This window comes from Vigna angularis, chromosome 8, assembly GCF_016808095.1.
Source record: "Vigna angularis cultivar LongXiaoDou No.4 chromosome 8, ASM1680809v1, whole genome shotgun sequence".
NCBI lineage: Eukaryota > Viridiplantae > Streptophyta > Magnoliopsida > Fabales > Fabaceae > Vigna > Vigna angularis.
The window spans coordinates 7,700,617-7,725,723 of record NC_068977.1 but is presented as its reverse complement, the minus strand read 5'-3'; the positions used below and the strand labels follow the sequence as shown (position 1 = coordinate 7,725,723).

The window sequence follows — 25,107 nt, the reverse complement described above, 5'->3', positions numbered from 1 at the left end:
TAACATAAAGATTATCGAAATGTCACGTTTTATGTTTCAAGAACTAAATTAGTTTAAAGTAAAAATATATCAGCACCTAAAACTTTGGATCATAGGGGATTTGGTCTTAGCCACTCGAAAAGTTTATTTCGATACCGAAGTTTCTCACAAATGATACAACTTTTTCTTTTAATATTTCATTAAAAACTGATAAAATGTTGACATGTGATTGATAGAGTTTATAAATAAAACCTGGTCAAAAAACTCTTTGTGAGTGAACAAATATTACTCATAGATATAGTTTGACATGTTAGTGATGCCTCTTTCTCCTTGAAATCCTTCATCCCTAATAAACCCATCTCACTCATCAGCATATTTGACCAGCAGCCCAACTATCAACCAGAGCTAAAGTCACCATTAAGCACGCAAAGATTCTTTCCATAAACTTGTGGAGTCACTTAAGACACCATTAAATCTCAACAATGGTTACCCTAAACCCATGTGTATATGTAAGATCTTTTTTATGTATCATTGCATCACTCAAATAATATACACCTTAAATAACTATTATAACTGGCAAACTCTTCCGTGAGGTTTAACATTTGATTGGGTTAGGTATGTCCGATATTCTTGTAATCACATTGAATTAAATGTGAGAATACATAAAAACCATAAATTCAACACGAAGTTAGCTTTAATTAACTCGTTAAAAAGAATCAAGGAAAACTAATCGATTACGTTGTTCCAAATGGATTATCCGATCTAGTGTGAATGTTTAATAACTACTGTGCAGCAACTAATCAAATTATATCCAGGGTTTCTTTTATGGCAGAGTCAAATAGAAACATACTTCCCTTTCCCAATTATGCGCACTTCTCTGAATTTATGAGCCTCATAACTATAAAGATAAGAAAGGAATAAATATAAATGAAGAAAAATGGTATAGGGCAGGAAGGAACAGCTGAAAACTACATTGCAGTGTTACAATCGAAGTTAAATTATGCATGCTATTTGACAAGAAAATGATCTGTCTACAACTACACAGAATGTTACAAAACTCTCATCCCAGCCTATGTAGTATGTACAACGTCTATCCTGTAGCAATCCCTACTTTCAACTTTGGACAGAATATATACAGAAAATGAATTATACAATCACGGGTTACCAACATTGGGCACAAAAGGGACTAGCTTTTTCTGGTCCTTTCTCTTTCCTAACGCACTTCTGTCTAATACTCGACCAAGAATCAGACGAGTATTCTGCAGAGCTACCTCTCTTGGTGTCATCCCAGACTCAGTTGAACCAAATTGTCCATGTGTAAAAGCCGAGCTTAGTCCTGATCCCAAGCCATACTGTAGAGGGCCACTTCGGGCCTTGAATGAGGTTTGTGGAGCAAGCAACTTTTCTTCAGGTCCGCCAATTCCGTTCTCAAATGAACCTTGTTCATATGCATGAGTACTAGTCAATGAGCTGCAACTTTGTAGAAGGGCTTCTAACACACTTAGTGCCTCCCAACACAAAGTGCTTTCCACCAATTGGGACACAATTGCATAAATATGAGGACTCTGGGTAGCGTCCATTGGTGTGTGCTGGAGGAGAGCTTTGAGCATGAGTAGAATGACACGTTGATACTCAACTGGTCCTTTTTCCAGTAGCCTTAGCAAGTGTCCAAAGGCCAAAGTTGAATGTTTTGGAAACCATTCATTACATAGAAGTGGTGAAACACAAGCCAGAAAATTATCAATACTCTTAATCTCTCCTCGAGAGTAAATCATAAATACAGTAGCTAATTCATCCAAAGATTTTGCTCGACACCAAATTGCTATATTGACAGCAACAGAGCATGCCTTTTGATATTGATGTTGGAGTGGTGAAACTGGACCTATCACTATGTCTTTACTAAGTTGAAGACAGAGCCAAGGGAGTAATCCTATGATGTGCATCAGGAGTCTTGTCTCGGCATCACCAAATATAGAATCGCATGAATGAACTGTTGTACGAGAGAGAACATCAATAGCAACACTGTGGCTGACACTCGACATAAGTCCTTTAAGAACAAGGGGCTGAACCCCTTCAAAAGCAGGTAAACTCCCCTCTTGTAGAGGTTCGTAGCCACTTTTAGATTCTGTGCGCTGAAATTCTCCTAAAACACTACTATCAAGTTCATCTCTGGGCATACTTGAAAGGAGTACATTTTCTGTTGTCCGATCACGGAAAGATAAACGGTCAATCACATGAGAGAACAGTTCTAGAACCTGGCGGTAGACATGGACAAAATCTGTGTGCATCATAGCAACACAACCCCAAAACAGCTGTGGGTAGAGTATCACCTTCTCTGGCTCCATATTCTCCACCATAACTTGCAATGTCATCAAAATTTCCATAACAAATCCCAAAACTTGAGGTACTGGATTTCCCAGACATCTATGGAGGCAGCGAAGAAGGGACACACAAGCATCACTTGTTACACTTGGTCGAAGTGCACGGTAGATCTGATGTGACCGACAGGCAAGGTGTCTTGATGTACACTCCATAGCCCATCTAAGAGCTTCTTCTCCCCAAGTTTCCCGAAGATCTCCTTGGAAGAAGATAGCATCCACCATGCTCTGAACCAGGGCAGAAAGAAGTGCTGCACTTGGAAGCTCAGTTCTGACAACTGTTGGATCTTCATTCTCCCACATCATGCTTCCTCGCTTAGATTGTACATATTTAATTAAGCTCACAACTTGCTGTTTGTTCTCCCTATCATTATTTTCCACCTCATATTGCTCTAAGTGGCGTCCTGCTAGGGAATATAATAGATTAACGAGTAAATGCTGACAATGCTCTAGTACAATGTCTTCTGAGCTATCCATTGAAACAAAGATAACGTGAAAGAGTAGAGGCAAGTATTGGCGGAAATCTTCATCATTTTCATATGCAATTTCAGCAAGAAGAATCAGAGCTATATCCGCATGCGTAAGTGAGTGCTGCTGATGACCCTGTAAGGCTGATTGAAGTTCTTTTGCATTCACAGCATGCATAGCACTCCCACCATGCAGTCCATCTTCACCTGAGTTTGGAGTGTCAACAAGATAATCCCCACTGTCTCGTGAAACATGGCGGCTCCGTAAACTCCCTGTTGAGCTTCTAACACCCATCAAGGGTCCTGACATATTAACCAAGGCTGGAAGAAGCTGTCCAGATCGCCCAGCAGTTACTGGGACAACATTCAACTCTGGAGGCATTGGACTTAATGGACCTGATACACTCCGGCCTGTCATACCTGCTGTTCTCCAGCTCAAGCTCCCACTAACATTTCTTAGTGGACCATCAAGGGAACCTCTTACAAGCAATGGGGACATGTGTGGTTGGTTATCCAAAACTGACGTCATTTGGGCCACAGCAGGACCTTGTGAGAATTCTAGCACAAAATTTGCACTAGTATCACCCTTACTTGCAACTGGCTCCATGCTATCCTCTAGTAGTCGTTGAGACAATTGGAAAACTAGGTGATCTATAGTCCGCTGAGGGCATATTCGTGCTAAATAAAGACTTACCCGTTTTGCAACACTGAAGTATGTAGCAAATGCACCACTTATTTCAGTTGATGCATTTGAATCACAATCTTCAATGCCTTTTGTTATCAAGAAATCTAAAACAGGGCTGATATTCCTATTTTTGCTAGCAATTGTGCTCCAAAGCTTCTCAATTTCATCAGGAAATTGGTCTCCATGCCGCCATGTTACATAGTAGAGACTTTTTAGTAACCTTTCACTCCAGCCTTCCTTGAGTTTCCAGAAATTAAGGTTCTCAATCCAAGGAGCCATGCATGTTAAGACCTGATGTTGTGCAATTATATCAACAGCATCTAACTGCCTCTGCATAATCTCCTCACAAAGAAGTTGGCTTAATTCAGGATGATCTTTGGCAAGCTTACAGGAAAGCTTGTATTGGAATTGTTGATAGGAATCAGGAAGATTACCAACAACGGCAGCTCGATAACTTCCTGAACCCTCAATTCCATCCTCAGCCCATTCACGAACAGAAAGTGTCTCCAGCATCTGAAGTGCATCGTCACGAATTTGTCTTGATGGGTCTACCACCTTGTAAAGGATCAGACTCAATAATCTTTGTATTTCACAGTTTGGTATCTCCTGACGCATGTAGACCTCAGCCAGTACACTGAAGTATCCATCAGCTACAGAAGAATTAGAGTAGTAGCACTGCACAGATCAATTCAGTTGAATAAGCTATAATACCAGTGTGACAAAACAAACAAGCATGATCCAAAAGATTATGTAATAAATATTAATTTATATAAAAAGAACATTATCTAAAAGTGTAAATAGCTTGCAGTGCAAGTATCAATATATTATTGTTCTGTAAACAGCGTCCTCTCTGTGTGTATATATATGATTATTAGATAGTCAATATTACTATTCTTCACCCTATCACGATTTGTATATGAATAGACTTCATTGCTAATTCTTTAGTTGGAGAACAATATTTCCTAGGATGCAACGCACAATATAGCATTGAAATATTACCTGATCAATACAGGAAGGAAACAAGTCCAAATTTGTAAGTAAAAGATTCTTCAAAGCCAATTTTGCTAAAGAAACACGGTGATGGCCACCCTTGATCCTGTCACGACCAGCAGCTCCTCGACCACCCTCCCCCTGGTACTTGGTATATGATGGTGTTCTAGGATCAGCTGGTGAGAAACCAAATGGAGCCCTTGGTGTAGGCTCCAAAAACAAACCATTAATCCAAGATATCACACGGCCACTCATTTTCCTTGCATTGTCATCAAAACACGGTCCGTATAAAAGTGATGCTATTGCATTCATGGATGCCCACTGGATTGCCTCAACCTGTTCATTCAGTTCTTTGTCAAATGATATTTTATCCACCGAATCTTTTGATCTTGCATGTTGAGAAGACTTGTAACGATCAACTTCACGTCTATAATCACTCACACCATCTACACTCCATGTACTGCATGTATCATCAGACCAGGAGAGAAGAAGATCAAAGAGTCGCTTTCTAGTTCTAACATCAAATTTCTCAGATTTCGAATCAACAAATTCTGGGGCTAATGATCTTAGAACACAAGCAAGTGCATAGCGGAATGGTTGCATGTCTTGAAAACTTTCAGGAGTTGTTGAGATTAGTCTAGTTGTCTCATCAATGAATTTAAGATAATGCAGACGGAACACTGGCTTCCGTGCTAGCATGCCAGGCCATATATTTTCTGCAACAGTACGATAAATATTTGCAATGTGGACACGAAGCTCTTCCCGACGAGCCTTTTGACTCTGAATAAAATATACATATATATTGTAAATGCCAAACTATAATTCAACCATCCAGGAGAAAAAACAACTAAAACAATAGTGTAACAAAAGCTTTGATAATTTCACAACGTAAATATGAATTATTATCTATAATATTGTTCAAATGTGCTGGAAAGGTTTTAAGAATTCATTATCTAATTTCTGTCACTATCATATTGTCCTTATCACTCATAATTTATGATAACTACCCACTTCAAGTCCTCAATGGCTGATAAAATTTCACCGATTCAAAACTATACCTTCCACTTTGGTTTTCCTTCTGTCTCAGAAGAAACTTCATCAATAAAAGATGAAAGTTCGCTGAACATGATTTCACATGCTTCCAAGTGTGAGCGGCCAAGAGCCATGGTCGCTGCATGCTATATCAGAAACCTTGTCAGCAATAAACAAAGACACCAAAAGTGATGACCAAAATGTTTTGCAGCAGAAATTTAAATGTCTTTATAAATGAAATTGTTGTTATTAACAGTCAATAATCTTCCTTATACCTCTTCCACATAACAATGGACTCGAAACTCGCAAATGTAAAGAGACCTTTTGTCAAACCTCACAAAAATTGTTTTTCAACAGGGACCAATAAAAGAAATGAAATCAAAATTCTGACTTTAATATTATCCACAAAATATACAAAACATTATGCACGAACCAAAAATCAAATGAGAACACGAATCCTATTTCTATTTCCATTTAGCATATAATGGGAATAAATAAAAACAGTTTTTGTTGGAAATGCACAAAGGTCGACATAATAATCAACCAGACATAATGTAAAATCCTTCATTTATCCCTTAACAGATTAAGCTTTTGAGATCGTTGGTTCATAACACATAACTTCTTAGGAGAAAGAACAAAACTAAAGCATAAACTTCCTTTACAAAGATAGAGAATAGTTTATAAGTGTTTAATCATGATGTGGACCCGGTAAATTAGGTCAAACTATAGACAGTTACCATTCTAAATACATCTCCTAACCTCCTACATCAATAAGAAATACAAAAGAAAACAGTGAGATCTCAACATAGGTTAAATGAAGAATTGGTAATTAATATTTAAAAGTAAAATGTTTTTAAACCTGTAACCAAGAAATCATATTTATAAGTTAAACAAACAAACATTATGACAGAGTAGCCTTTAGCCTGCATATCTTGCATCCGACTTTATCTTGAATTTCTTCATTCAAATTACAGACTTCATTGGTTTTTCTTACCATTCAGTCACTTGAGGAACTAAAAATAGTTTTTCATACGAAAATATTAGAATATTGTAAAAACGACAAAGAACAAAAACTATTCTCAGATTGTTTTTTAATGATTTTGGTTTAGAAAACATGGAAACATACAAACAATACATCAAGCACGCATGCCACTCTTCATCCTTTGACATAGACTGCTTGAGAAGATAGACTAATTGACAAGTTAAGAGAGGCGCTCTTACAACATGAGCATCAGATCCAGATTTTAGTGAAGGGAAAATTAGAGAGTAAAGATCTTTGGTAGACTCTCGAGCAACTGGCGGACATGAACAGACAAACATGGCATACATAAGCCACTGGTCCAGTTTATTATCAATATCCTGCGACTGATGAGCTTTTCCACCCAATTCAGCAGGTGTGATATGAGTAAGACGTTGCATGACCTCTTTCCTGCCCAAATTTGAGTGATATTACCAAGTTTTAGATAGAAATTTAAAACAGACTGAATGAAGAGGGGTAGGGGGAGCAAAGCACGTGGGTAAAAATATTTTTTCCTCTTCTTCAAAATGATAATGATAAATCACTCCATGAAACTTTCTGTGAAAGATATGATTTGATCTTTAGTAATTAGGATATTCTCCATTACTAGGTTTCCTTAATTATAATGATATAAGGGATTTACATGTTTACTACACAATTCAAAACAATAGAAAAACTCTTAATGGTATTAGAGCTAAAGTTTCCTTTTCCTTTTCTTGTCTTTTTTATATCTGCAGTGTAATGTACATGCAGCCTGTTCAGGCAAACCACTGTAATCCTCCATTTACCACCATTGAGCCCTCCTTTCTTGGAAGAGCAGACACCACCAGAGTCACAGTCTCCCTGCAACCACCAACCATGCACAAATCTATGCCTAACTCCACCACATGCACTGCCTCTCTTTGGTGTGCCCATCTCAGATCACCACTGGACACACTGTTTTTTGGCAATCCAGCCCCAGTGACCTCCCCACCATGCTTCTACTTCTCTAGCAAACCACTATTAGGCATCTTTTGGCACTATTTGACACTATAACTTGATGGCTTCTTCTGATTTGGCTCACGTGCAATCTCTCATGACTTCACCGACATACCGTTGATCCCATGCAAAATTGTTACTGATGAGATTAATATGACCTTGCACTGTTAGCCTGGCAGGTCAAGTACTAAAAGTCCCAAAATAAATATTATGAATATTTTAAGATTATATAAAGCAATGCCTTTTCCAATTAGAGGTTGTAGGCTACATATATCAAGTGACACCATCTTGTTCCATGAAAATGCAAAAATTATGTTAGTGTCCATGCCTTGTCTAACCTTCTTCTAAATATGTCCTTTACATCTTTGCTTCCCTTTGAGGCAGTAATGTTTCTCGTATTAACTTTTGTGAAGAAAACTGGATAGGACTAAGATTGTAGAAGAATGCCTTTTGAGGGAAGTTTTCCCAAGCCTCTATCTTCCAGTTTTGTACATAGGTCTCTTGCCATAATTTTTATAACCTTCAATGTTCCATTTTCCTAAAAGTCACTTTTCTCATACTTAATATTTAAATGACAGGGAATTATTTGAATTGGAGCATTATTGGATTTCATCAACTCCCTTCATTTGCCCTGCAACAGCATAAAAGGATATACACTCTTGGTCCTTTTATGGTGTTTTCATTCAACATCAACTTAAGGTATTAATTGTACTCTTGCTACCATGCTTCATTCTCTACTGTCTTTTTTTTAGCCCACTGTCACGCTTCATTCACTGTCTAAATTTCTATGTATGTCATAAAATTTAAGATTTCTTATCACTTTCCATCAATTAGCAATGGGGGTATAGATTTTTTTTCTTGCTGGACCTCTTTGGAAAATATGTTTACTTCTTAAAATGTGAGTTTATGCATTCAATTCCAAAGAACGGGTTCATATAGTGAGATTGTCTCCAGTTCAATATTCTATTCAGGCTCTTTCTCTAACCAAGATGGAATTTGGAGCTTTTCATATACACCTCTGCATACCCAACACTATTAGGTCAACTACGTGGATAACATGGTGGGTGACCCTTTCCAATAAATCTAGTACTAACCGTTTAAATGCAAGTTCTTGAACAAGGGGATGAAGATGCTCTTGTACCATATTAAGAAAGTAAAATTTAATCATAACCCAGCTCTACAAAACCGGATAAGATAAGATTTACAATCATATATTATAATTTGATCATACTTGTAGTTGGTGTAAGATCCCAAACACAACCACTTTGCATTGAGGACTCGACATCTCAAGCTTGACTAGGATAGGCTTTGAATGTCTTTGATACCAAGTGAAACTCTAGGGAAGAGAAAAGCACTAAGATGGAACCGTGTTTTTCTAAGACAGGATGGGTGTTTTTATTTATATTGAGAAAAAAAAAAATCAATACAATAAGTGGAGGAGATTTGATATCCTCTAACAGCAAAGATATGATACATGAATAAACAAAAAAAAGAATCCTAATAATACATATATAATCTAGATATTCCTAATTATATAGGATCAACTCCCTATTTCAATATTCTCCGAATTATATAGGAACAGCTCCTTATTTCTATGATTATAATAGTTTACAAATGCAATTTTAGAATTCCCTATTACTTAACATCATTACTTTGAAGGCTAGTAAATTTAATTACAGTTAATCTACAATGTAATACTTAATTACAATTTATCTACTATGTAATATTTAATTACAATTATGATTTATCTAAGACTTTATTATCTTCCTGTGTTTTGCCCAACTTTTTTTCTTTACAGAAATAAGAACTTCAAAATTAAAGTTAAGTCGATTTGGTAATTTAGTTTTTTTTTCTTTGGTTAAAATTTATTTAAAGTTGGAATTTCAAGCAAAAAGAGTAGAAAAATTAACAAAATTAACTTTTCAAAAAACTTTCTTTAATATCTTGCCTCTTCACAATCCACATCCAGATGTGTGGTTTGTGGTCCTGGTTCAGAATTGGTTCCTCGTGCCTTCCTACAATGTTTGTCTACTGCCTACATACATAATAGGGCAGTAGTTTTGTTACAGGGGAGAGGCTAAACTTTCATGGCAATGTACATCTATGCTACTATATGGGCATTTAGTTGGGACATAATGCTCATACCTGAGAATAATACAAAGGATTTACAACGAATCTTAGAGTGTGAATTTCTCTCTGTTAGGATCTCATGTTTATAACAACTTTAGATACATCAGATACAATATATGAGGGAGAAGAGAAGAGAATTTGAAACGATATATCTAAGAACTAGGTGCAACACAATGGACATAGATAAATTGTATTTAAGACTATTTATTCTAACACTTTCCCTCAAGATGAAGCATACAAATTGTATGTGTCAAACTTGGAACAAATATATTCAATCTGAGATTCTCTCATGGATTTTTATTAGTACATCTAGAACTTAATCACTTGATCTGACAAACTAGATGCAAATTTCCTTGGACAACAACTTCTTTAGAATTAAATGACTATCAATTTCAATATATTTATTCCTCTGATGAACACTAGACTGGAAATAATGTGGAGAACAGCTTGGTTATCACAAAAATTTATATTCTTGGAAGACTTATTTTACCCATATAAGCTCAGAGGTGAGGGATGTCGTTGCTCCATACTCAACTTCAGCAGATGGCTAACAAACAATATTGTATTTCTTACTTTTCTAGGAGATAATATTTCCTCCTAGAAAAATACAACATCCTATGCTAGAGCGTCTATCCATAAGAAAACTAACACAATCAGTGTCGCAATATCCAAAGATTTGGGCATTCCCTTCATTAAGTAGTTCTAGTCTTGGAGCCTTTTTAAGGTATCTCAGTAGGAATGATAGCATTCCAATGATCAATACAAGGATTTTGCACGAATTGACTCAATGCCAATTGCAAAAGACAAATATGGCCTAGTAATAGCGAGATAAATAAGTTTTCTAATCAGTCTTCCATATATTTCTGTCAGAGGAAACTTCTCACTGTTCTGGCATTAATTTCTAATTTGGATTCATAAGACAATCCATTGGTTTACACTCAATCATTTCTGTATCTTTCTACTAAATATATTTAGCTCCACAATGTTTGGACTTCAGTGAATACAGAAAAAGGTAAAAGATATAGAAACTTACCTTGCTTCCTGAACAGAACTTGGACAAAGTTCAGCAGCATATTTCACTAGCTCACTAAGACACCGAGCCCACCTGTTCTTGTCAGGGCTCTCAAATATTATAGATTGAAGTGTCACTTCCGAAGGAATGGCATCAGGTTCTCGTTTTAAATCGAATGGTCTCCCGGAGTCCCAATAGCAGTTCTGAACAATCTCATCCTGCAATGCCAAGGTATTTACATCTTTAAGGGGACCAAGGCTTATTATGACAAGATAAAATTCAAAAAATACACAAATGAAAAATGCATAAAATATTAGTGTAGCAGATAACAAGAAAAAATATCATTCAAACAAAATTGAATAATATAGGCAAAAGTGTACCCCATGTTCTTCCAGAACATCAATAATAAATATTGGTTCAGCTTCATATTTTAACATGAGATTTGATTGCTCGTGTATCCTCAGGTCCCGAATATCATTCCTCAATGCACGAACACAACGCAATAACTCTAATGCTGTATGCCTAATTTGACTATCAACAGAACTAAGGAATATGAGGCCAACTGCATCAATTTCGGATGCACGAAACTCAATTGCTTCGCCTGATTGTTGAATGGAAGACTTTCTCAATCTCTCAGTTTCATGCCCTAAAGATGTTGAATCGGCATCAAGTAGTATCCTATCATCTATTAGACAAGATCTCCAAAAGCGCATGAGTTCCAATAGGCGTCCTAACGATGTTTGAATGAGAAGAGGAAATTCATCAGGAAGTTTTAATATGAAATTGGCCATTCCCTTCATTACAGCAAAACGACGATGGGGTAGGTACTTCACAATTCGGTTTAGCACTTGCACTGCTTCTTCTCGAACACCAGGGTCAATACTTATGCCATGTTGTGGTATTATTTCAGTAATTTTATCAGTTCGCCCAACTTCTTCTATTAGATCTGGGATGCACTTCAGCACAGACCGGAATAGATACCCTTGAGACTTTTCCTTGGTTACAGCATCTACAAAAGAATTCTTATGGTGTCATCATGATGGCAAGCAGAAATTCAATACTAAACTAATTAACAAAATGCACATTTCAACTTCAAAAAATTAAAAACTACAAATACAAAGAAATTCCCATCCTATACAAATAAATAGTTTTTATAGTTTCAATCCTATCATATTTTGGAATACCAGTGAGCATAGAAATATACTGAAAGACAGACCAATCTGAAAATACTTTCTCTTCACACATCACGGTGTCATGATGGCAAGCAGAATTTCAAAAGTTAACAAAACACAAAATCTAAATTTGAAAAAAGTAAATTAATTACAAAAGGAACACCCATCCTAAGGAAATGAGTAGTACTTTCCAGTTTGCATCATTTCAATCCTATTATATTTTGTAATACCTATAGGCATGAACGTACTGAAAGGCAGACCAGTCTGAAAATATCTTTATTTCACATACAATTTACTCAGACTTTGTGAAAAGACTAAATGACTTCAAGTCGTCAAATCTAAATATTTATTATTCAAATTTTGTTTGTACTTTATCAAGTCCAGCAGTGTTCCAAAGTACTTGCAAGAAAAAGAAGAAAAGTGCGAGAAAAATATTGTGCAAGAATTAAAAGAATTTGTGTGTTCTATAACTAAGGTGGTAAGTAAATTAAATGGCTAATTTCGAAGGGAAGATCAGAAATATATTTATAATTAGGAAATGTTAACCGTTTAACTTCTTAGCTACTCATCAGCTGTAAAAGCCTACAGACTCTAAATTTTTCTAACAGACTCCACTAACTGCCATAAAAGTAGTTTGGAGACAGAAGAAAGTTGGAGAAGCAGATAATAAAATGTAGCACATGAAATAAATAAAAATAAAAAATAAATAAATAAAATAAAATAAAAAGTGGAAGAAATAGACACTTATTTTCCCCAACCTCGGTAAATCTATTTGAGTAACTAAACACATTAGTCGTGAATGGTAAAATAGCCAAGGAAACCCTTCAAATATACACATCTGTAAAGAAGTGTGCTTTCAGAATAGAAAAGTACACATCATTTTGAAAAGGTTTTACAACATTAAAAAAAGTAACAAAAATATTCTTAAAACATAAGACTAAGGGGAGAATTAAGTTACAACTTTCATTTCACTTTAAAAGATTTAGGAAACAATCAAAACAAAAAAGTAGATAAATAGTAATCTTAGAGGAGAAAAAATGTTATTACTTTCAAAAGTATTGTACCATTATATTACTTCTATTTTGAAAAGTTGTCAAATTAGTTAATGTTCATTAAAAATGAAAATTTTACCCTCTTCCCTTTCCCTGGGAACTCAACTCCAAAAAACATCCCAAGGCTTGATGAACCCATGCATAGAGTCAATTTACCTTGTGCTAATTTTAAATGTTAATTTAACTGTGAAGAATAGGTGGCATAATTTAATTGGCTAGTAAGGATTCGACTCTTCAAATTTGATCATATGCACTTTATATACCATACAAGAAATCACCTCTTAAAAGTCTCAGCAGTTCAACATGTGTTATGTATACCACTTCAATGTTAATCAAATAAATATTGTGATGTTATTGTTAACTGTAATGTATAAAAATATATTTTTTGTTAATGCTAAATATTGTCGCCACCTTCATCCTTTCATACATTTTTTACAAAAACTAATCTATCAAACAATACTTTGAATGCACAAAGAAGCTTATTTGTACATCATAAAACAAGTTAAAATTTTAGTAGATTTTTAAACACATAAAGCATGATTGAAACAAAATTCTTTATTAAATAAATCCACATAACATTAGATAGTTAACAAATATCTATGATGCACGGATAAAATAAGTGTATCAGATGTGACACCCATTTTATATGACAATATGTTTAATTTGAAAATAATAGGATATGATACATATTATTTGCATATTGAAAAAATGTACAAAAATTCTTAAAAACATGATAAATATGTAATTGTTAGTGTGAATCCAAACTAATAATAACATGTATTAAATATTATCAAAACAAAAAACCATAAATTATTATCATCATAAAAGTGTTAGTATTTTATAAATTAGACACTTCATTAATAAGTATCGGTAAAGTCTCCTACCATATCAGATATGGATACTTGTTGCATATATATACGTGACACAAATTGAAATATCAGTGCATAATAGACAAATATGTTTTCCGCAAAATATAGAGGTTTGATTCAGCTTTTAAACTGTAATTCTTATACTTAAACACCTTCAATCCAGCTAGCATATAATAGAAGTAATTACCTATTGTGGTACGTGATGATGTCAAAAGTGCTTGACTATAAGTTTTATGGCATGACCTTAATATAGACTCAATTGCAGCTTTCACTTTTGGAATATAGTGGTTAATATCAGGACCTGCTCATTCAACAAAATTGTCATTACTGAAGAAAATAAAGCTCTGAAAATGTACTTCAATTAAACATAACAATGTACAATTATTCTAGGCATGTAATTAATTATACCTTTAAATATATCCAAACCAAAATGCTTACTTGAAGGTGACATGACAATGGCAAGCAATGCACGAAGACCAATAACCTTTGCTTCACTGGGACTGTCTTGCTTGAGTAATTCTAGTATCATATGGTTCATGGTAAAATCAAGGTTATGTTCAGCTATAGTTACACAGAATTCAACCAGTTTATCATGTTGAACATCCTGAGTAAGCAATCCTTTTCTTAGAACTGCTAAAAGTTGTGAAGTTACACTGTCTAAGTTGTCCCATATCCGATTTGGGGCCTGGTTCACCGCATGGACACTCAAGTAAAATCTTAAAACACGATGAAGACAATCTAAAGCCATGAACCGATGATTCTTATCCTGCATGACCAACAATAGAATGGATTCTTTGTATAGTTAAAATAATTGAAAAAACCTAAACCGCATAAATAATGAAGTAACTACGAGCTCTTGTTCGCCATTTATAGATATTAGGAGTTAAAGAGTAGCCAAAAACTATCTGTGTTTCACTAGGGAAAAAAAGGACATTTTACCCACCCTTCTCTGACTTGCCTATTCCTTGGACTAAATGCATCGCTAAATGAGGATTATGTCAGACAGATTAGGAATATTTACAATACATGTAATAAAAGTATTAATATGGATCATATCATTTTGGTAATAAAAAGCCTTGATTTTAGAGGTTATCCATTGGTATCTCACATGGCTTGTCTATTTTAATATTTATTATTTCTTAGTTTTAAACAAGTAGAAGAGCTTACGCTGATAAAAAAAAAAAGAGAGTACAAGAGCTTACTTTATATAGAACTCCATCATCCTAGAAATAATACTCACAGCAATAAAATAACAACTCTTCGTATCCCTACAATATCCTAATACCAATTACTACACTGTCTAAAAAAATCTTCCTGTAACTCAAAAGAGCTGATTCTTATAATAAATAAGGATCAATTATTTAGGTATGATAAATATGGCATCTAATAATATCTTCTCATAACTCGAGCTAATTCCTATAAAGAAGGACCAACTATTGGCATATGATAAATACAAACATGTACCATTAATATGGTCACCTAATTATCGTACTTAATTATCTCAATACAAGCAAACATTATTATACTCAGGATTTCAAGATTCAGGCAGCTAAGTAGTCAATCACATATAGCAGCACGGAGCTGGCAACCCCAAAAACACTATAGCAAGATGACCTCTGTTATGAAGTCTAAATACAATATTATATATATACACACACACACACACACATATATATATATATATATATATTATTTATTCATAGAAAATGGATTTTAAATTTATCTCAACCTCACAAGAACCTGCTTGTATGGTGAGATTTGTGCCATTTTTTTTCATCTCTAATTGATGTGGAATCTCCAGTACTTCTCGTCAAGCTGGACAATGAATATCTCAAATGTGAGACTAGATATTTGTGCTTATAATTGGTGGCACAATAAGCTGACAAGTGTTTTCAATTGTTGATTGGGCATATGATGTAGATGACAAAAGAGCACTTCAGGGGCATATCTAATTTTTCTGCCCTAACTTGATTTCTTGATAGTCAAAGAAAAAGCAAACTTAGTTGCAACACCAACTGCTGAAACTGAGTAGAGGAGCTTAGCTATGACTGCTTCTGATGTTCTAAGGGTAGAGACTCTTTTTTCATGAGCTTCAAATTAGCATTCCAACACCAGTCATCTACTGTAACAACCAAAGCACCATTACTTTAAGTCACAGTCCAGTTTTGCACTACATAACAAAACATGGAGCTGCTGGACATTTTCTTAGAAGATGAAAAAAATTCTCGACAAGTCTCTAGTTGTCTCTTATGTGCTTGCTCAAGCTCAGGTTGCTAATATTCTAGCCAAGCTCCTCGCCATAACTCAGTTCACTCATCTCAAAGTCAAACTCAAGGTTTTGAGTTCTTCACAATCCTTAGTTTCTAGGGAAGTACTAGGGTATTAGAGTTCTCCTTTGCTATGTAAGTTGATTGGCTCTCTGCCACATCAGCATAGTTAGTTATCTTTGTTAGAATAAATAGTCTTAATAGGATTTATTGTAAGGTGTTGTGTTTTTTGCTGGACCTAGTTCCTAGATGTATCTTTTCGAATTCTCTTCTTTTCCCTTTCATACATTGAATCTTATGTATCCAAAGTTATTATAAATATGAAATCCTAAGAGAGGAAAATGCACACTTTCAAATATGGTCAAAGTTATGGTTATAGCCTATCCTAACGATATTTGTTGTTTGTTGGACATGTTATTTCATCCACTATCGGGCCATTATCAAACCATCCATTAATGTCTAGTCTCACGCTCGAGATGATGTCTATACCTCAACATGAGGGGGGTGTTGAAAGTCTCACATCAACTAGAGATAAGATCAATTTATAATATATAAATGGGTGCAAACCTCACCTTACAAGCCGGTTTTGTGGGGTTGAGTTAGGCTTAAAGTCCACTTCTTAACCGGTAGGATGAGCTACTTGATGTGGCACTTAAGCCTTGAGGCTCTCCTACCAAATGGACAAGTCTTTTGCATCATGTTCATAAGTCCTAACAATTGATACTTTCATTGAGAATTGAGCCACATAAAAGGCTACATATAGGCTGAATTTAGGTGTAAACTGAATACTGATAGTTATCAAAGTGAAAAGGGCTACCACCAGGTCTTTTCCATAGAATGAAGTTGTTGTGGACAACAATCCTTAAAAGGAGTGGCAATGAAGGTGTCTCAAATGGAGTAAGATGAGGAATTTGGTGTAGTACTTAAGACTTGTCGTTCTCCCACATGGTGGACTAGTCTTCTAGGTTGGACTAGCAGTTGGTGCTTGTTAGAATAGGTCATCTTAACTAGACTTTATTGAAAAGCTATTATGTGCTTTGTATTGTACCTAGTCTCTAAATATTACATTTCTTATTCTTTTCTCTTTCCTCTCATCCATTGAATCTAAATTACATTGCCGTTATAAATATGAGGACCTAAGAGAGGGGAATCAACCTCTCTAATTCATTTTCTATTCTTTTGAATTCATCTCAAGTTGGTATCAAAACTTATCCTAGTAAGGTTTTGTGAGTCTATCATATCCCCTTTATTGAACCACCCACAAATATCTAATCCTACACACAAGATATCAATTCCTTCATATGACATATGAGTTGGAAATATCACGTCGACCAGAGATAAGACCAATTTATAATGTATAAATGCGGACAAACCTAACATTTCAAGCCGATTATGTGAGGACAAGTTAGATTTAAACTTGCTTCCCAATAATGCTCAAGTCCTACCAGTCAACTCAGTGTTAATTAGTCAGCTACTCATTAGTTAGGTACTCTTGTAACTTATAAATTGGTCTAGTTGTCTGTTAAATAATATACAAAAGGTTCACAGAAACTTTTCTATTTAGATTATAAATATCTAAATAGAAAAGTGCCACAAACACACACACTAAGCAAAGTCTTGGAAAGTGAAAATTAAACATAACTCAACCTTTCACAAAACTAGCTTTCACAAAACTAGCTTGTAAAGTAAGTTTTACATTCAACTATATATTATAATTTAGTCATATCCCTAATCGATGTGAATTCTCCAACACACCCCTCACGTTGAGAACTAGATATATCAAACATTGAACAAGATATTTGTGGGTAGTTCAATAGTGATAAGATAGTCGGTGATATAATAGGTCTAATAAAACTTGTTAACATAGACTTTAATACCATCTTAGAAAGTGGACTTTAAATTTAACTAAACCTTACAAAATTGGTCTATATAGTGTGGGTTGTACCTACTTATATACTATACTTTGGTCATATCTCTAGTAAATGTGGGGTCTCCACCACAAAAGAACAGAAACAAAACAATTTAAAAAAGAAAAAGATTCTATCGCAAAAAGTTTAGCAATCATGAGTAATACTTAGCTGAAACATGAGCATTTTACCATGTATAGTATATTGTTTGCCTACCCACAATTCCAATGGAATCCAAGAATGAGCCAATTGAATTTAAACATACCTTAAGAAGTTTGTAGAGTTGATCCATGTGAGGACTTAAGTTGTTGTGAAATATTTGAGGATCACCAAGGCATAAAAGAAGAGTTACCAATGGATACCCAACCTAGATGATAACACAAAATAAAAACTTAGCAAAATTAACATTAATAAACAAGGAAAAATACTGAAATTGGTAAGAGAACAGCTTACCGCAATGTGTTTGCTTTGTTTATCCATCCAATGCATTAGCTGAACTCTTATACGTCCAACAGCTTCATACCATAATGTAAGTGCGGGCTCTACACCAGAAGGTGGCCATTGACTTTTCCCACCATCTGCAAGAGGTGCTAGGATGTTTGAGAGCATATTGCATAGAGCATGATGAAGCTCACTTTTCCGTTTATGAGGAGCACGGTTTAAAGGATTTGCTTTTGCAACAAAGGATGCCGAGGCATTTAATCCACCTTCTGTTTTAACCTGAGATGAAGCTTATATTTAAATAATACTAGTACCATATAATACCTTACATGAAATATTTAAGTTTTACACATACCCCAAGCTTCAGGTAGCGCATCCCATTAATGATACTAAGTGTCTCACTTCTAGCAGCACTTGTATCAATTCGACGGGTGTTGAGTTCCATGAAAAAACGCTCAGTAACAGAACTAAACCTATAAAAACAAGAAAAGCAATACCGTGAAATAATAAAAAAAAAAAAGTTGAGATACAAAGGCAACACAATTATGGCTAACTGAACAATAGTGTAAAGGGATGAGGCAGAATCACCCAACAACATCATCCCTATCCCACTTGACTGAACCAGAATCACCCATCAAATTTTAAAACTTAACACACAAACACTACAAAAGTTAATCATCTCAAACTAACAAAACTTTAATAGTTAGGGAGACAGAATTCCACCTGAAATGGAGAACTGAAGTGTAAAATTCATTTTTCTAAATTGGTAAATAGATTCTAAAAGTATCTCCATACACTTTTTGTTGTGGTACTGCAACTAACTCAACAAATGAAAGCAGGAACAGATAGAACATTAGTTATGTCAATACAAAGTCACAAGGAAAATATATTTGAACGAGGAAAGCCAGCACCAAGCACACTAGAAGCAGATACACATCTCTAGAAAATTTAAGTGCTAGTGATTTGCTTTTTGTATAGAATCTATACATTGCCTTGTTTTATTCAAAACTAGTACTAAAGGCGCCAACTAAGAAATCAGAGAAAAACGATAAAGGTATAAGGCACCAACCAAGAATTAGATAATAAAACAATTGAATTTCTCCTATAGCCCCGTCAGTCTACATTTTTCAGGACTGAGAACAATACATACCCTTAAAAGGCACAAGACAGGACGATACCTAAATTCCTAAAGAAAGAATAATACATGTGACTGATATGAAGAAGTATTTACTAAATGTGTCAACAATATAATTGTCAAATAATTTTCAATCATACTGGATAATTTATACACAACCCTGATAAATCAGATATACCTGATACGGGACAGAGCACCTAAGAGTTGAGCAACTAAGTCCAGAAGAAGCCCCCTCAGATCAACCAGTGAGGGATATTCAACCTGGCTAACAACCCTGCAACAAGAGTTCACTAAGTTCACACCAAAGTTAACAGAAGAATAAGAGAATTAAAAAGTTTATGGAAACCTAATAATTAATCTTTATGTTTTGCTACTAAGAAACCACATTCTAGTCTGAATAATAATTGATTTAACAACACTTTCAAAATATTCATGAAATATTTGGACTCAACTCATCAATTACTCATTCAAGTTATGTTTATAAACAAACCCAAACTTGATAATTGGATTGAATATTTAAATGAGTGGAGTTCAAGCTTTAAAAGCTCAAGTTGAAGAGTCCATACATACATACATACATATATATATATATATATATATATATATATACATATATGTATATATATATATATATATATATATATACATACATACATACATATATATATATTATATGCATATACACAATATATAAAAAATATAATTTTTCTGAAAACAGTTTTACATATATTATTCTACTAATAATTTTTATAAAACTACCTTTCATTTATTATTTATCGCTTAATGTTAAAGAAAATAGTAAAAAATAATTAAGTTATAAATGAGTTGAAACGGACAGCTCACTTTTTATGCAAGTCCAACTCAAGCTTTCAGTTAAGCTCATTTAAATAGATGACCTAAGCTTGAATATCCAATTCTTTTCACAAGCCAAACTCAAGCTTCAAATGCTCAACTCGGTCAATTCATATACACTTCTATCTATAGTTCAGCTTAACTATATTAAAACACATCCAATGTTAAGCATTCCAAAAATCAAATAAAAAAGAAGAGTTTCCTGAGATTTTAAAATTATTAGACATAAGACACCACATGGACATTTCAGCTATGTTTGCTTTATGTTAGGATTCAGTTGCAAGGGATGGAACTTGAGTCCCACATAGGAAGTATAGGATTATAGTCCAGGGTTTATAAGGTCTTTGGCTCTCCAACTACAATAGCTAGCTTTTGTGGTGTGCTTCTCTCAAGATTTTATTGATTGATATCATGGACTTCCACCATGTTTACCATTTGCAAACACATGGTGATACCAACATTGCAATGTTCAATGCCCTACCAGAACAGTTTTCCATTTTGTAAGCATTCCAAACCTTGCCCTTGTAGGAAAGAAGACCTATTGGTTTTTGGCTGATACAAGGATCAATGTGATTTAGGGTCGTCACCTACTTGCTTGTGAGATAATAAGTACTAGTCCAAGGGGCTTATCTTCTTATAGCATCGCCTATTCCAGAGAGCGACCACTTCCTTTGCTTATTCATATCATTCATCAACAGAGGTCTAATGAACTTGACAGGCCAACAAGCAAAACCCCTTGTCCTCTGATAGTTGGTGCAAAGTTGTTTTAGAGAATCTCCTTTTGTTCTTGCAATAATGACTACCAAAAGCATTGTGCAACTTGTCAAGGTACAACTTTGAAAAGTGTATCCATCGTTTTACCTAGAACTTTGGGGAGATGAAGCCCTTTCAACTCTAGCTTCCAGTTTCCTTTGCATGCGAGTTCGCATGGGTGCTCGGCTAAGGGTTGTAGTTGGATGTAAGGTTGCAATGCAAGACATGGGACTTGCACATTGATCCTCCACCTACATGAATGGATAAACAAGTATAGGAATAGCGGATCAATGATATCATTATAAATATTTCTGTTGTATTATTAAAGAAATGTCTTCCAACACTACATCAACCTCCAAAATAGATTGTCCCATCTTTTCTAGTTATATTCTTGCTATTGAGTCACTTGTTGCTCCTACATGATCGGCTGATCTAGCAACATTTGAAGAATTCATCCAATGGTGTCTGACATGTCAATCCTCTAGTAACACAATTTCAGTGACACGCCGTAATTCATCTGCTTGTCTGTATCAATCTCCATCTCTTGATCCCTAGGTTATTGACTAGGGTGCAATTGACAAAATATCTAGTAATAGTAGCTAATTTGTCTTTTATAATTGTTGTCAATGGTTCACAAACACAAGCTTGCAAGAGTAGCACTACCATTGGTTTTAAATATTTTGTTACCATTATTAATGATTTTTTTAGATATACTTGGATTTGGTTAATGAATCAATCAGGAGTGTTTTCTGTATTTCAGACATTTTTAAATGAAATCAAAACACAATTTAGTTCCATACATGCTTTATGTAGTGACAATGCTTGTGAATATTTGTCTCAGCTATTCCTGCAATCCAATGGTATCTTTCATCAAACTTTAGTTATCATAGACTTTCCCCCATATAATATACTTGTTTGTCCTCGTTATCTTCTATTCCTATTCCTAAGTCTCCATGTGAAGCTTTATCTCACCTAGAGATGAGATGTATGTCCTTCAAAGTAGTGGTACTTGGGAGCTGGTTCCTCTCCTAATTGTCAAATCAATTGTTGGGTGTTGATAGTTGTATACTCTTAAAAGAGGACCTAATGGTAACACACAAATCTGTGACCTTATATTGACTCTCTCTCTCTCTCTTGTTGTCAAACTAACATCTATTCAACTTCTCTTTTCCATTGCAACTATTCACCACTGAACTTTGTTTCAGCTTGACATCAAAAATGCATTTTTACATAAGTTTGATTGATCCTTGAGTGAATGTGCCATTTATCTTAGGCTACAAAGTTTTAGAATGACTCCAGCCATCTAAATGCTCAGATAACTTCCCAGAATCAATGGTTAACAATCATTGGAGAGAAACAAAAGCTTATGTATCTGACTTTTCTTTCTTTTCACACTACTGAAGCATTCTACATAAATGTGAGCCTCAATGCAGCAAAAGTTTAAACCTGTTGAGGATTTAGATTGAAATAATCTTGAATACTGAAAGTCTTAAGCAATTAAGAACCTAAAATTGACATCCACATTATGAACTGAAAAAAGTGGAAAAGTAATTCTTAGGAGAACCCTATATCTTATAATTCAGACATCAATCATTTGCTTTATTAAAAAAATATTTTCACCAACTATGAACATACTACAGTGTTCCTATTATCATCGACAACAGAAATACCTGTCAGCATTAATTAACCAGTCAAAAACAAAATTTTCGAGCCCAGACCACAGTTTCTCTGTAACAACAAACGAATAATTAATGTCCATCATATGTTCAAAACAAAAGAAACACAATCACATATACATAATACAAACCAGTAAGTCCTTCTTGTGGACAACACTCCACAAAGCGTATGCATGCTGAGCAAAATATGCACTCCACTGCAAGCTGAAATCAACAAAAAATATGCTACATAAACCTCCAAACCAACTGATCACTGTTCTGAAAACAAAACCAAAGCAAATATGCCAAAACTCTAAATTATACAAGCATTAATTAGCCTATCAAAATTCTTGCACACAAACCTTTCTTTGGAATGTCGATGCATCATTGGCACCCTTGGGAGATTCACTACAACAAGTTAAAAAGAAAACTAATTATTTCAGTGAGTCATTTAACTACAACAGGGTTGAAAACGTACAAGTATAAGCAAAGTTTCACATCATAGACCAAAGACTAGAATACACTTTTGGTCACTTGTACATTTTTTGTTTTAGTCTGGTCCCTTAAGTTTAAAGATTATCAATTTGGTCTTTTAAAGCGCCTAGGTCAGACCAAGATCCGCTCCACCAGTCCACACAAACACTTACTTGGTGACACTTGCCAAAGTGAATGTGATAGATGTTACATCACAGGCACGTTTGCCATGTCAAATAAAATTGATAGCATCAGTGTAAAATAGACTGTCAGAATGACCTGTACAGTCTCAGCTAGAAACTTCAAAAGACCAAAAAACACTTTTTAAACCAATTGAAATCAAAATGAAACCAAAAACTTAAGATGAAGAACCAAAACTTTATTTTAAACTAAACTATACATTGTTTATCCGTTTATGCCTTGAAAGTGTAAAAATTGGTATCAATCAAATGAGTTTCATGACACACCCTAACTTGGTGACATATGGTAAAGTCTGAAAGTTCTTGCATTGCAGTCTGAAGCTTATCAAATGGAGACACACACACACTCCAATGCACAAACTAAGAGAAAAAGTTTCTCCATAAATATTTTCGGCAATTTTTTCCGTAAACACTTCTAGGAGAAAGAAAAGAAAAGGCGAAACAAGTTTCTCCATAAAATTAGTCTAAGCATGAGTTAAAACTTGAGCTTCCAGAAATTAGTTTATACAAATGACACATGAGTTAATTTCTTTTCTTATTTTATTCTCCTGCAAGGACTTCAGAAATCCATTCAAGCATACTCTTTGTCTATTAATATGAATGTAGTTTAAGACGAACCTAACTTTTATCCAAACATAGTCTAGGAAACGTCGGTGTAAAACCCATTTGGTCACAGACACCTTAGAACCAAAAGAAAAACTTTCTAAACTTAAGTTATCAAAGGGTGAGCAACAATGCAGTTCAGCCTAAACTAAACTATACCAGCTATGTTAAAAAACATACTGAAAACAAAAATAAAAAAGGGCTAATTAATTAAGATGAAGTGAAAAACAAAAATAAAAAAAGAGGAAGAGTTAATTATCCTAACCTCTCCCTCCACTTCAACAAAGCTTCCAACAGAGGAACAGGAGTGTGGCGCGCGACCATTGCGAGGGAATCAAGGACCTGCTCGTAGGCCGGATCAGATGGTCGCAGGTATTGCCCATCCTACGGTGAATCCCCATCACAGCCGTTAATTCAAACCACGAAATTGGAAAGTTGGTTTCAGAGCGAAAAGAGGTGTTGACACAAATACCTGTGCTTGAGCGGTTTCGATACGACGCCGTGCGAGGGGGAGGAAGCGCTGAAGCAGAGCGTCGACGATCAACTTGGCAGCACTCCCTGCCTTCATTTTAACCGATTAGAGGAAGAAAAGGACCATTCGATTTTCTTCTGATTCTGAATCACATACCAATTGAGATTGCGACCAGAAAGAAAGAAGGGCTATTGAAGAAAGAGGGAAACGAAAGGGTTAATTTGAGGGAAGGGTTTGAGGGTTCAAAAATAAGGATCTGAATTGTGAGAAGAGAAGGTAATGGCTTCTGTGACGTGACCATCGCTGTGAGCCTAAGCCAAAACCAAATTATTATGGAAAATGATACTTGAACAACCATTTTTGACAACATTTAGACACGCGCACACGTGTCGAGTGGTCCATTTTCATTTAATTTTTCCAACTAGACCACTCAGATTTTAACACGTGTGCGCGTGTCTAAATGTTGTCAAAAATGGTTGTTCAAGAAACATTTTCCAATTATTATAATTGTTATCGGAAGATTTGATGAAGAGATGGTATTGTCTCGTTTTTAAAAAATAAATAGTAAAATAAAATTGGAAAAATC

At 34.9% G+C, this 25,107-nt stretch overlaps 1 protein-coding gene across 3 annotated transcripts; it reads right to left on the bottom strand.

The window, feature by feature from the left end:
• Nucleotides 1-922: 922 nt before the first annotated feature.
• Nucleotides 923-24,849, bottom strand: LOC108345455 (uncharacterized). Of its 3 annotated transcripts, none has more exons than XM_017584048.2 (17): nt 24,522-24,849; nt 24,315-24,433; nt 23,135-23,180; nt 22,925-22,997; nt 22,788-22,845; nt 19,691-19,786; nt 18,733-18,850; nt 18,390-18,656; nt 18,202-18,303; nt 14,171-14,528; nt 13,950-14,063; nt 11,050-11,678; nt 10,691-10,887; nt 6,753-6,960; nt 5,558-5,677; nt 4,509-5,279; nt 923-4,184 (listed from the first exon to the last, which is right to left on the bottom strand). In XM_017584048.2, exons 1-17 carry the CDS (start codon nt 24,615-24,617, stop codon nt 1,134-1,136), a joined length of 6,423 nt encoding a protein of 2,140 aa, XP_017439537.1. In that variant the 5' UTR covers nt 24,618-24,849; the 3' UTR covers nt 923-1,133. The 3 variants fall into 3 exon arrangements, with proteins under 3 accessions (XP_017439537.1, XP_017439538.1, XP_052723548.1); XM_017584049.2 differs by having other exon boundaries at nt 14,201-14,528; XM_052867588.1 differs by lacking the exons at nt 22,788-22,845; nt 24,522-24,849 and having other exon boundaries at nt 24,315-24,409.
• Nucleotides 24,850-25,107: the final 258 nt, after the last annotated feature.